We start from the raw sequence: 13,917 nt of genomic DNA, 5'->3' as shown, positions 1-13,917 counted from the left end.
GTATGTTTGGATAGGGGTAGAGGGTATTCTATAGTAAGATTACATGTTGGGATGGGGGCAGAGGGTATTCTATAGTAAGATTGTATGTTGGGATAGGGGCAGAGGGTATTCTATAGTAAGATTGTATGTTGGGATAGGGGTAGAGGGTATTCTATAGTAAGATTACATGTTGGGATAGGGGCAGAGGGTATTCTATAGTAAGATTATATGTGGGATAGGGGCAGAGGGTATTCTATAGTAAGATTGTATGTTTGGATAGGGGTAGAGGGTATTCTATAGTAAGATTACATGTTGGGATAGGGGCAGAGGGTATTCTATAGTAAGATTACATGTTGGGATAGGGGCAGAGGGTATTCTATAGTAAGATTACATGTTGGGATAGGGGCAGAGGGTATTCTATAGTAAGATTGTATGTTTGGATAGGGGCAGAGGGTATTCTATAGTAAGATTATATGTTGGGATAGGGGCAGAGGGTATTCTATAGTAAGATTGTATGTTTGGATAGGGGTAGAGGGTATTCTATAGTAAGATTGTATGTTGGGATAGGGGTAGAGGGTATTCTATAGTAAGATTACATGTTGGGATGGGGGCAGAGGGTATTCTATAGTAAGATTATATGTTGGATAGGGGTAGAGGGTATTCTATAGTTAGATTATATGTTGGGATAGGGGCAGAGGGTATTCTATAGTAAGATTATATGTTGGGATAGGGGCAGAGGGTATTCTATAGTAAGATTGTATGTTGGGATAGGGGCAGAGGGTATTCTATAGTAAGATTGTATGTTGGGATAGGGGCAGAGGGTATTCTATAGTAAGATTGTATGTTTGGATAGGGGTAGAGGGTATTCTATAGTAAGATTACATGTTGGGATGGGGGCAGAGGGTATTCTATAGTAAGATTGTATGTTGGGATAGGGGCAGAGGGTATTCTATAGTAAGATTGTATGTTGGGATAGGGGTAGAGGGTATTCTATAGTAAGATTATATGTTGGGATAGGGGCAGAGGGTATTCTATAGTAAGATTACATGTTGGGATAGGGGCAGAGGGTATTCTATAGTAAGATTACATGTTGGGATAGGGGCAGAGGGTATTCTATAGTAAGGTTATATTTTGTGATGGGGGTAGAGGGTATTCTATAGTAAGATAACATGTTGGGATGGGGGCAGAGGGTATTCTATAGTAAGGTTATATGTTGTGATGGGGTTAGAGGGTATTCTATAGTAAGCTACATTATAACTATGACTACTTGGATGGCTGGTTTTTAACACACTGTTTGAAAAGGTTATACATGTAATTGTTTGCATTATATGAATACTAATATTGTTTTATGATATGAATATTGATAAACTAGTAAGAAATCATATATTTAGTTCATTTTCTGTAGATATGGATATGAAAGACAGATGTGTTTAGAGGCTCTACATCTAAGTGATGGAGATGTAGGATTAGCTTATGAATATCTCTTCACTCAGTGTTTTCTTCAGGACAATAACATGGAGAAAAATACATGTGAAAGAAGGTCACAGCTATTGAGTGACAACAACATGATTGAAGATAATGTTTTAGAGCTTCGAGAGGAAGAAATTACTGCTTTGAAAGCTATATACGAAGATAATTTCTCTGAGAAACTTCAAAATAAGTCATGGACACTCAAGTTTGAATGTCAATGCCTTAGAGATTTGGTTTTCAAACCGGAAAAATCAGGTGAATCAACAACTGCAATCAGAAAAGCTGATGAAATTTGTAAGTTTCATCTGAAGGGTGGTTGTAGATTTGGTCATAGATGTAGATATATTCATGACATACAGAATAAAAACATTCAGGAAGTTGATGACAGACATTTAAAACAAGAGGTTGATCTGCATTTTGAGCTTGATTTACGGTTTGTAAAAGACAATCTATATCCTTTAGAGCCTCCTGTAATTGGATTTTCCGCTTTAGACCCAGAATTTCCTCCATACATATCTCTCAATATAACAGAACACATGGTTAAAGAGGCAAAAATGTATTGTGAATCTCAATCTCCTATAGTATTTGCTTTAGTCAGTTTATTAGAGGATGAGATTCTTTTAAAAGAATTGGTTGAAAAAATGCCAATGGAGTCAAGTCTTCCACAATACTCTAGTCCTTCCTGGAAACCTCAGTTAAACTTTGATTCAAGTATTGCCATTGAGAAACAAGATAACAAGTATGCTGAAAAAGAGCTTGAAGTTGATGATAAAGATGTGGAAGCAATGATTAATATGATAGAGAAACATGATTCTAAAGAGGATAATGATTGTAAAGTTGAAATAAAAAGATCTACCTCAAGAGATTCAGATGATTTAAATAGAAGTCCTGGTGAACTATTAAAACTGAATAAAAGACTGAAGGATGAATTTACTAGAAAACAGGTAAAGAGTTTTATTCTTGGGTGAAATAAACAACATGTAGGATTTAATTACATGAAATACAGATTACACATTGAATTTTCAATGGACTTCTCAATGTTTTTGTTTTATGTTGCTAATTGCTTGATTTTGACTGCCAACAACAGGATATAATGCATTATTTGCAAGTCCTGTTTGTTTAGACATGAACAAGCATTCATCTGTAAAACATTGACATTGATTTCACTGTTTGATATTTTCAAAAAGACACAATGTTATTTTGTATGTGTTGCACAAAATGGCGACTGTTATCGAGCAAAATTCTGTTGTGACGGTGGTAAAATTGAGTAAAAATTTATCAATGACTTTGAAGATAATACTGTCATAAGTCTATGACATTGGTCATTTGTTTATCAAATTTTTATCATGGCTGTCGTTTTAAAGCCTTTTAAGGATGTCATATTTGAATCTTAAGGTAGGAATTACGTAAATGAACGCCCCTAGCGGATTACGGGAAAAACGTTGTCATTGCCGTTACTATGTGAGTTATTTCCCTATGACCACAGACTATAAAATGTTTGACGGCAATCGAAATTCCCGTGAATATTTTGTTCGTAAATTGTATTTTACTAAACAACCTTCGCGGAAAAGAGAGACCAGAAGATGTTCACGACAAAGAAAAAATGAATGCACATGAAAGTAATAACAACAATTTGGAATTGAGACAGGCCATGATAGAAGAGTAGTAGACATCAGACAAATATGCTGAAAGGGTGTAAAAACTGTATGTAATTCTCATCTGTTCTTGCATAATTGCAAATCTGAGCGAAGATATGGTCTTGGGAGCACTCTTTATGAAAAAGACAGAAATTTGGAAATTTCCTCCAATTAAAAATAAATGACCAGTCATGTTTCGACGAATAAAATATATATGAAACCAGTTAGACAAATGATAATTTAAAATCATATGTATGGGAAGAGTGTTTTACATTTTTGTGAACATACAACAAATGCGCGTAAAAATAAAAAAAAAACAAGAGAAAAAGAAATAGGTAAATGGATTGAAAGCTGCGCTGATATATTTTTTCAAAGAACCATACAAAAGGAAATATCCCTGAATAGTACGGTTTACAAAATGTTTTAGGATTAAACAGCTATTTTTGGTCGTTCAAGCATACATGAACAGATCTCTCTCCCAAACATTACATGGATGGCCAAAGGCTATTTCATTGAGTTTGGGAGCTCCGAGAATGGGAGACAGAAAACCACATGATGTATTTCCAACAAGATTGTTATGAGTACATGTAGCTATACGTATAGTGGAGGGTAGAACATAAATAGAATTGGTATGTTCTACAATAAACTGATTGGATTAGGACAGAATTATTCGTAATTCACCGGTATTTCTATGTTCCATTTCCCCTCATGACGGGGATAAATTCACTGTAATATAATCCATAAAATCAGTATCTCAGTTCTAAGGCACGTATTGTGTAATACTTCAGAAGATTTCCCAGCTTTCCTATCACTGTCAGCTGGTGTCTCCTTCAGTAAGAAATACTTCAGAAGATTTCCCAGCTTTCCTATCACTGTCAGCTGGTGTCTCCTTCAGTAAGAATACAATGACTTCATTAAATATCACGCCTACCAAATATCACATATGTTCATTGAGCTTTTTTTTATGGTTTAGGCCATACAATAATGCAGCGATCATGTATCCATTTTTTTAATATTTTTGAAGACATCTTTTTTTTCGATACAAATACATGTTATAAAATAAATGAATATACAGAAAATGCATTCGTAAAATATAGCAATCTGAAATAAAATGGTTAGACAATGCTACACATATTTGTAAATCGCCTTCTTTAAAAACTTTGTTTCTTTGCCTTTTCAGTATTTTAATTCCTTTTTCCAACATCTTTGAATTCATTTGAAACTGAAGAAAAAACTGTGTCCAGGGCCTTCTGTTCACTGATTTTGCTACACTTACTATACATGAAACAAGTGTCGTAGCAAGTCTAGCGTTTCATTTACAACCGTATAACATGTAAAATTATGTGACGTCACCGAAATAAATTTTGACATTACCAAAAAAAAAACAAAAAAAAGGTAAAGTATTCCCCCTTTAGGAGAGCATGACAGGTTAACGAGTCCCGTTGTCAAGTAATTTTTATACATCTTTTGATAGCTATTAAAGATGATAATTATATACTATTTTTTAAAGAAAATTCTAGGCACTGTTATTTCACAATACTAAGAAATAATTTAATACCTGCCGTTTTTTAACAATTTCCCTACATATCCTATGTATTTTCATCATTGTTCTAGTATATTTCAAATCTATGTACTTAGAAAACGAAATCTGATACAATGTTATTTTTTTCTGTCATATGATTGCATTGGAGTCGATCTTTCCATATGCAAAATTTCAAAAAAATTCTAGGACGCAATATTTATGTATCTCCTACCTTAAATCAAATGCTTACTGAGTAAAATTCTGTATTTTCTACATTTTAAAGTTTGCTTACTCTCTTCCATTAAAATACTTTTTAAAAAAGCCAAATCTTTCAGACCAGCTCCACTTACAAATCAATGATGCTACAAAGACAGAAGTTACCTGTTTGGAGAAAACAAGATGATATCCTGTCTGCCATTGAGGGTCACCAGGTTACTGTTATAAGTGGAATGACTGGGTTAGTACACATAAAAATCACCCTAGGTTATTTTTCTGTAGTTACTTGCTTGAAATGCTTGTTTTTCATTCATTGTTCTATTATTACATTTCAATGATGATTTTTGAATTCAGTTATGAAAACATTAAAACAAAAATTTCAGTGGTACCTCATGACATTATCTGTGGATTAAAACTTAACCAGAAATATATTCCTGAAATATGGCATATTTATCTGAATAACTTTATTTTAGAATCTTACATATATATATACTGATATTTTTTAATTTGTAACAGTCAAAGTTTGAAATGATTAGATAATAATAGGATGATTAATTGGAAAGAGAGAATAACCAAAATATTATCACGAGTGCCGAAGAACACCAAGATTTAATGCGTGCTCTGCTCATGAGTTAAATCCTCAAGCATTCTTGGCACTATAGATCATATTTTGGTTATTCACGATAACCAGTTGATTATCCTGTTGTGATGTTTTGGCAGGAGAAAGTCCGAGAGTGAAATTATTGAATTTATTTTACAGTGTGAATTATTGAAATTTATTATACTGGGAACATTTGTTAAAACACTGCTATCTATATAATAAGCTAGTATTAGTGTAACATTAATTAGATTTTACACCTCACTAATGTCTTATTCATATACCATTCTCTTAAATGTGATCACTAATTTCAAACAATAAACCATTGAGCAGGGATGGGTGTGGGATAAGTTTTTTTTCTCCTATTCTAAGCCAGTGATTGAAAATGCATGTGACTTTTTAACACCAGGCGGAAATTAAATTTCTGCAAGAGTTTTCCCACCGTTTTACATTTTTTAGTTTACTACAGATTTCATGAGAGAAACCAATTCTCCTTCAGCCTATTCTTGATTTAAATTGTTTGTCCACTCTCTATGGTAAAATTAAGATTTTGATCATGCTCGCTAAAGCTCACATGTTAAAAATTTTAATTTTACCATATCCATTGGAGAAATTATTTAAACCACTTGTTACTGAAGGAGAATCTGTATGGAAATGCTATTGACTTTCTTGAAATTTTAGAAGTTAGTCTCTGTGCATATAAGGGACAGTTGGATATTTTTTTACAGGTGTGGTAAAACAACTCAGGTTCCTCAGTTCATTCTGGACTCCTATTTAAAAGAGAAAGGCTTACATTTATGTAATCTATTGTGTACCCAGCCTAGGAGAATCTCTGCCATGTCTGTAGCAGAAAGAGTTGCTGCTGAAAGAGCTGAAAAGCTTGGGAGAAGTGTTGGATATCAAATAAGACTTGAAAAAGTACAGGTAATTACAACCAATTACAAAAGTTTACTTTTACATTAGATCTTATTGCAAAATGTTTGTCATTAGTTGTGTTAATAAGATTTTTTATGGAAGAAAAAACATGCTCATATTTCTATTTATTTTCCCTTTTTGATTAACATGTACTTAAATGACATTACTGTTACAGTCTGATTTGACAAGGTTATTATTTTGTACCACTGGTATTGTATTGAGAAGACTGGAAGGAGATCCTAAACTGGAAGGAGTGACACATATCATTATTGATGAGGTTCATGAAAGGTCTCAGGAAAGGTAATAAGAGTATACAAAGTCTATAAAGTTTGTCAGTGCAACTCCTCTCAAACTACTGAACCAAATTTTATGAAACTTGGTATGAAGCAGGAACATCATATGTAGTTGTGCATATTACCAGAAAATTTTTGTCCCTTAATTTTTGTGGGAGCCCCTTTGAACTTAGAAATTTGCCAAAAATCCTCATAAATCACCTTCTCAGCACAACTCCTCTGAAACTATTGAACCAAATTTTACTAAATGTTTTATGTAGCAAGAAAATCATATTTATTTGTGCTTATTTCTAGGAAATTTTGATTCCCAAATTTTTGTAGGAGCTATGCTTCTTTGAAGTTGAAAAGTTGCCAAAAATCCACATAAATTACCTTGTCAGTGCAACTCTTCTGAAACTATTTTAACCGATTTTACGAAACTTAGTATGTAACAGGAACATATGTAGTTGTGAATTCTGCTAGGAAATTTTGATCCTCCAATTTTTGTAGGAGTTATGCCCCTTCGAACTTAGAAATTTGCCAAAAATCCTCTTAAATTACATTGTCATTGCATCTCTTCTGAAACTATTGAACCAAATTTTACTAAACTTGGTATGAGGCAAGAACATCATATGTCATTGTGCATCTAATCAGGAAATTTTGATCCCCGAATTTTTGTAGGAGTTAGGCCTCTTTGAAGTTAGAAATTTGCCAAAAATCTTCTTAAGTTACCTTGTCAGTGCAACTCTTCTGAAACTATTGAACCAAATTTTACCAAACTTGGTATGATGCAAGAACATCATATGTCGTTGTGCTTATAATCAGGAAATTTTGATCCCCCAATTTTTGTAGGAGTTATGCTCCTTTGAACTTAGAAATTCGTTAAAAATCCTCTTAAATTACACTGTCAGCGCAACTCCTCTGAAACAATTGAACCAAAAATGCTCAGAACAGTTTGCGGGACTAGGGGAAACGTGCTTTTGCAGACAAAAACAAACTTGAATTGATATTAGAAACATTGCTTTACCATGACAGGTTACAGTTATAATTCGTATTTTGTTCTGGTCCATTGATTTTTCTCTGAGTTATGGCACTTGGACTTGGAAAATTAGTGTAAAACTCAGTTTTCTACACTTTGGCCACATGAGCTATTGCCATCATTTGACGTTTATCCCTGCTTGTTATCATGCTTGTTAACAATTTTTCAAAACTCTTCTCCTCTGACACTACTTGACCAATAAAAACCAAACTGGGTATGAATGTTCCTTTGGGTATCTTGCATTGAACTGCTGTTGGGAACTTTGATGTGTTGAAAAACATAGGCAGTGTTACTAAAAATAGAACATAGGAGTCAGACAGAAATTATTCACATATATCTCCAAAACCTTTAGGTTAAGCAAAATATTTACTTAATAAAAGTATTAAGCATGATGAGATCTATCTGTGGTCAAATTTTCATTTTAATCTGTTTAGCCATGTTGGAGTTATTGCTCTTTTTCAAAGTTTTTTGCACTTTTTAATGTGTTTTCTTTCAAACATCTTCTCCTCTGACATAACTTTGACCAAATTGAACCAATTTGGTATGAATGTTCCTTAGTGTATTCTGGATAGAACTTATGTGGGGATTTATGATACATCGAAAAAAATTGTTACTGTTACTAAAAATAGAACATAAGGGTCAGACAGAAGTTTTTAGCATATATCTCCAAAACCGTTAGGTTTAGCCAAATTCCTATACGGGTAAAAGTGTTCAGCATGATGAGTTCTATTTGAGGCCAAATTTGTTTTTATTTGTTTAGCCATGTTGGAGTTATTTACCTTTTCAATGTTTTTTTCCCCTATTTTTAATGTTATTTCTTTCAAAATTTTCCCATCTGAAACTACCTGACAAATTAGAACAAAACTTAGTATGAAAATTCCTTAGGGTTTTCTGGTTGATCTAATGTGGGGATTTTTTATCCTTTAAAAAAAAATTGGCTGTAATTACTGAAAATAGAACAAAAGGGTCAAAAGTTTTTCTTATACTTCTCCAAAACTGCCAGTTTTTGCCAAATTCTTTCAATTGCCGAAATGATCCTTATTAAAAGGCTTACAATAGTCTGTAAGGGATCAAAGTTGTTGGATTACTCCTTGTTAGAGGGCACAAAATTATGATTTTAGCAGTTTTAAGACAATATCTTGAAATCTATAATGGATGGAAAGGAATTTTCAATTGATGCAATGATCCTTATTATAAGTCCTACCAATGTCTTTATTGAGTCCAAATTGTCAGACAACTCCTTGTTAGAGATATTGCTTTTGAAAGGCAAAAATTTAACCAGGTGAGTGATTCAAGGTCCTTGGAGCCTCTTGTTCTGTCATGCTTGCAGATGTATGTTTGATATTTGATACACTGTTTACATTGACAAGTTGCAGATCTAGCTTGAATTATGTTCTGGTCTGTTGAATTTTTGCTGAGTTATGGCCCCTGGACAAACAAAATTATTATACACTCAGTTTTTTGCACATTTCTCATTCACAATTATGCATTGAGTTTGCATTCTGTTCTATTCAGCATGGATTTCTTCTGGTAGGGGACCTTGTATTACTCTCAGAATGCTGGTTATTTTTAGTTACCTGTTAGTGTTGCTATGTGTAACAAAGAATTTATTTTTTTTATATTTCTTATTCTTTGGCTTTTGTATATATTTCTATTGTTTCCTTTTATTAATTCCTGTAATTTCTATAGAATGATTTATAGTGAGATTGAGAAGCAACTACACAATTAAGTGCACAATTACACATACATTGTGAAAACGTGTATTTTTTGTAATACTTTGATATTACTATTGTAACACTGTGGTAATTACTTCCTAGTATGGCCTGTTTTATTTTGTAGTGATTTTTTGATAATGTACCTGAGAGATGTGTTGTATACTCGTCCTGACCTTAAGATAATCCTGATGAGTGCTACACTTAATGCTGAGTTATTCTCTGCTTATTTCAATGGTTGTCCTGTCATTGATATACCAGGTATGCTTAATCAAAGATATTCTTTTTATAGTTAAAACATGATATAAAAATATAACGGAAAAGAAATATGATTTCGTCTACAATGTATACCCCAGTCAACATGTCTTGTGAAGTACTATGAAACAAATTTCGAATTAAGTAATGCTCTGTGTAATTTTTTACTATATTTCTAAATGTATATATAAAAAGTTAATCTTTTCTACCTGTTAAAATACTTAAGGTTGCTTGATTTCAATCAGGATCGCAGACAAATTATACAAAATTGTAGTTTTCTTTTCTTCTTTCCACAACCCTGAATGTGACATTTTATGAGTAGGTTTTCTAGAAAAGCAGAGGATGTTTACCCTACCAGTGCACCTGGTCCATGCTTGAAGTTTTTAATGGAATCAGGGTTGCTCATTTACTTTTGTTTCTTTGTTTTTTGTTGTATATGTCTATATTCCCTGTCTAGTCTTTATCCTTAGAATATATTCTTTTGTTTACTTTTTGAACCTTGATTATTCTTTAACATCTCATACCCTTTGTTGCTTTTGAAAATTTATAACATCTCTTTCAGAGGTGAAGCTTTACTTAGTCTAAACAATGCCTTATTTATATAATTTTCTCAATCAAATAAATTCATTGACTATCAAGAAATTATATAGATTAAAACTTTTTGAATTTGTAGGTAAAACTTTCCCAGTAGATCAGTATTTCCTAGAAGATGCCGTTGAAATGACAAGGTACTTGTTAAATTGTTTTAAATCTATTGAAATGTTTTATTCTTTTAGTAACAAGCAATTTAAGGTATCTAAGGTCTTTGACTAAGCATCTTTTCTGAACAAAGTGGACCAGTCAAAACAGCAAAGTTTACAAATTTTTTATCAAATTGTATATTGTTCATATTTGATATTAAAGACTATCAACCATAAAATCTGTGAAAAATGGTGAGTTCCTGCTAGTAAATTAAACAGGTTTTTTTTTACACTTTTGGTACATACTAAATTCTTAGGAAAATTTGAACTGAATCTTAGTTAGTTTCAAGGTCAGTGGTAAAGGTCACTGGTTGTTGTTGTTTTTTTTATCGACAAGGCAATGTAATGATTTTGTTATTGTTCTTTTTTGTCTACTTTACAGTGACTTTGAGATATGTTTTGTTATTATTCTAAGGTTTGTAATGGATGAACATTCTCCCTATGCCAGATCACTTAAGAAATCAAACTCTGTGTTCAAGTATGGCATGGATTATGATGATGAGTATGATTTGATAAACAGTGACCCATCTAAACCTGCTGGTGATCATATAAAAGATGAAAATCTCAGTGTAAAACAATTAAAAATGAGATATGCAGGTATTTTTTTTTTCATTTACACCTTGTTTTTTTTTAATTTTGAAGAAGACCTGTAGATAATATTTGAAACAGTTAAGAGAGATATGTATGAACAAAATGTAGAACATAGGGTTAAAGTTATGTAGATTAGCAAAGATATCTAAATGTTGGTACAGTTATTGAAAACTGCTTTTATTTAACAATAGTAAACATATAAAGATGTCAAATAAACTATTTTTTTAATGTGAAATTAGTAGCTGGTTCTCATTTTTAGGTCACAGCAAGGCAGTTTGTAAAACAATGTCTATGATGGATTTCAGCAAGATCAACTTTGATTTGATCGTTTCACTTCTTGAATATATTGTTGAAGGAGACCATGAGGTAAAAATATTATTGATGAGAGCTAGAATGTTACTGACTGCACAACTCAGTGTGAATAAAAAACTTTAAAAAACATTGCCATGAAGCTAGTAACTTGAACTGCTTACAGAGAAAGATTCTTTTAACTATTTGTGAATTCCATAACTTGTTACTCTTTGCATGACATTTCAGATGCCTAAGGGATCTATCTTAGTATTTCTTCAAGGATTCTCAGACATACAGACCTTACTTGATCTTGTCGACACCAGTCCTGTGTTTGGACAACGTAATCACAGAAAGTAAGTCATTGTTTAGTGATGTTGGATTTTAATTCATCAATTCAATGGATTAATGTACTTTTTATCAAAATTGTGTACAGTTTAGCCTTCAAATACATGATGTGTATTATCAATAATTTTATGCATTGGAATAGGTCATACTAACTACACCCATTTATGTTTTTAATCAGGTACAAAATAGTTCCTCTGCATTCATCTTTATCCAGTGAAGACCAACAAATAGTTTTTACGTGAGTATACACTTTCTTTTTGTAAAAAATATACGTTTTGTAACCATTCATTGGTATTAGCCAGAATTTTTGCAATGTCCCATTTCTCAAAATTCAAACATTTTTTTTAAAGTATAATATTTGTATTTTCTATTTTTAATAAAATAGAGAAATGTACCAACAATAAGTAAGAATATGTAGGCTTCAAACATATAGAACATGTGTTGCTCAGCTTGAGTTCCCTCTATCTACCATGTTATTGAAAGTAATTGAAATAATGAATGAACATTACTGTATACATGTAAATGTATGAGTCAAAGCCTTTAGATTATATTAATTCTTTGCTTATCATTTGTTAATTGGTGGTTTCAATAGTTCATTCTCCTTTTTTATACTGTTTTACCCACTTGCTATTTTCTTGAAACAATATAATTTTTTTATATACTGTAAAAACTTGATTTTTGAATTAGCTGAAAGACTTTTTGACATGAAATTATAAATGACAAAATTTAAAATCAAATATTTATTTTTAAAAAGCCTGCAATTCACCTTGGATTGATTTACATTTTGACGATTTTTATGCACAAAATGTTCCAGTAGGAGGTCATTGTATATATTTTGAATTACTACTTGACAAACTTTTTATTTCAAATTGAATCACACAAGACATATGTTTTTTATAACATGATTAATAAAACAAAACAAAAATATTTAAATGTCACTGAAAGCTGTTTTTGTTGATTCATATTACATGTATTTTAAGCTGACCTTTTTAAATTATATGCAGGAATTGTTTTAATGCTTAGCAGAGGTATTGAGATTACCTTATAAATTTTCTTTCTTTCAATTTTTTTTTCATTTTTCTGTATGGCTGTTTGTTTAATTCTTCTTAGTTTGTTTTTTATAAAGCTACATTTTACTTCAGGAAACCACCAGAAGGTGTGACTAAAATTGTCATAGCAACCAATATTGCTGAAACGTCTATAACCATTGATGATATTGTCTTCGTGATTGATTGTGGGAAAATGAAGGAAAAGAGGTAAGAAACAATCTCTAATGTCTATAACTAAACATTTTAAATCCTTCACTATATTGAAGTAGAGGCAATAAGGCTTTAAAATAGACTTGATATCAAAACTTTCAGGCAAATAGTGTTTTTGCTGTTGGTTACTTTTTACAATGAAGAAATATTCTTTATGTTAAGGTGTAGAATAGTCTTATTTAGTCAAAGTTATATATGTATAACATCTCTTTGAAGGAAATATTGCCTTTGATATGCTGGAAATACAATGTAATGCTTTTGCTGTCTTTTGACTTCTATCTTTGAAACCATAAAAAAAAGTCCAAGAAACCTGTGTTGTAAAACAAATCTTTTCCTACAAATGTCAAAAATAATACTTTGATATTTTTTTTGTTTTCCATCATGAAAAACATATTGCTCATAGAAACTTACAATTGATAAAATGTTCTTTATATTTTAATACCTGTTATTCAAGTTCTTGAATCTCACTAGTGAAATACATATATATTTACTGGTAGTTAACTTGTTGGCAAGGTATTTTTAGGAGCTCATTAAGGAAATTACAAAGCAGGTCTAGTAACCCCTTGACTCCATCTGTCTGTCCATTTGTCTTGTAGGTCATGCCTAGGGTTACCCACTTAGTGTAATGAGAATCCAATAAAGTGTTGAAACTACATATTTCAAACTTTGTACAGTGTTTGGGATCTTCATCATATTGAAGATGTGCATCTTTTATCTTGGTGGAATTGGATGACATTTTTTCTTATATTTTTAGCATTATGACATTAAACTTAGCCATTTTTTCTCACTTTATGTTGTATATGGTACGTATTTTGTGTAATCTGTAACTAGGAAAGTATTTTTTAAAGTGATATGCCGCCAACTTTTCACAATGTTTAAATAGATATTAAAGATTGCACCTTTGCGGATTGATTTCAAAGTTGTGATGTTTTGGTGGGAGAAAGTCCAAGAGTGAAATTACCAAATTTATTTCACAGTGTAAATTATTGAAATTTATTTCTCTGGGAACGTTCGATAAAACACTGCTATCTATATAATAAATAAATTTATGATAAAACAATGTTAATTAAATCTTG

At 31.8% G+C, this 13,917-nt stretch overlaps 1 protein-coding gene across 1 annotated transcript in view; it reads left to right on the top strand.

Moving 5' to 3' along the window:
- The window catches only part of LOC148624291 (putative ATP-dependent RNA helicase DHX57), a 43,342-nt gene that overhangs the window by 6,662 nt on the left and 22,763 nt on the right, over positions 1–13,917 (top strand). The window contains exons 4-14 of the mRNA XM_088566959.1: positions 1,385–2,393; positions 4,944–5,065; positions 6,151–6,346; positions 6,513–6,637; positions 9,488–9,621; positions 10,289–10,343; positions 10,771–10,952; positions 11,206–11,312; positions 11,484–11,590; positions 11,761–11,820; positions 12,725–12,838. Of these exons, the coding sequence (XP_088423085.1) occupies positions 1,385–2,393; positions 4,944–5,065; positions 6,151–6,346; positions 6,513–6,637; positions 9,488–9,621; positions 10,289–10,343; positions 10,771–10,952; positions 11,206–11,312; positions 11,484–11,590; positions 11,761–11,820; positions 12,725–12,838 (2,211 nt within the window). The remainder of the gene's footprint in view (positions 1–1,384; positions 2,394–4,943; positions 5,066–6,150; positions 6,347–6,512; positions 6,638–9,487; positions 9,622–10,288; positions 10,344–10,770; positions 10,953–11,205; positions 11,313–11,483; positions 11,591–11,760; positions 11,821–12,724; positions 12,839–13,917) is intronic.

This window comes from Perna viridis, chromosome 2, assembly GCF_037379345.1.
Source record: "Perna viridis isolate PV_CMFRI_1.1 ecotype Kerala chromosome 2, ASM3737934v1, whole genome shotgun sequence".
NCBI lineage: Eukaryota > Metazoa > Mollusca > Bivalvia > Mytilida > Mytilidae > Perna > Perna viridis.
This window is presented reverse-complemented; position numbering and strand designations above follow the sequence as displayed.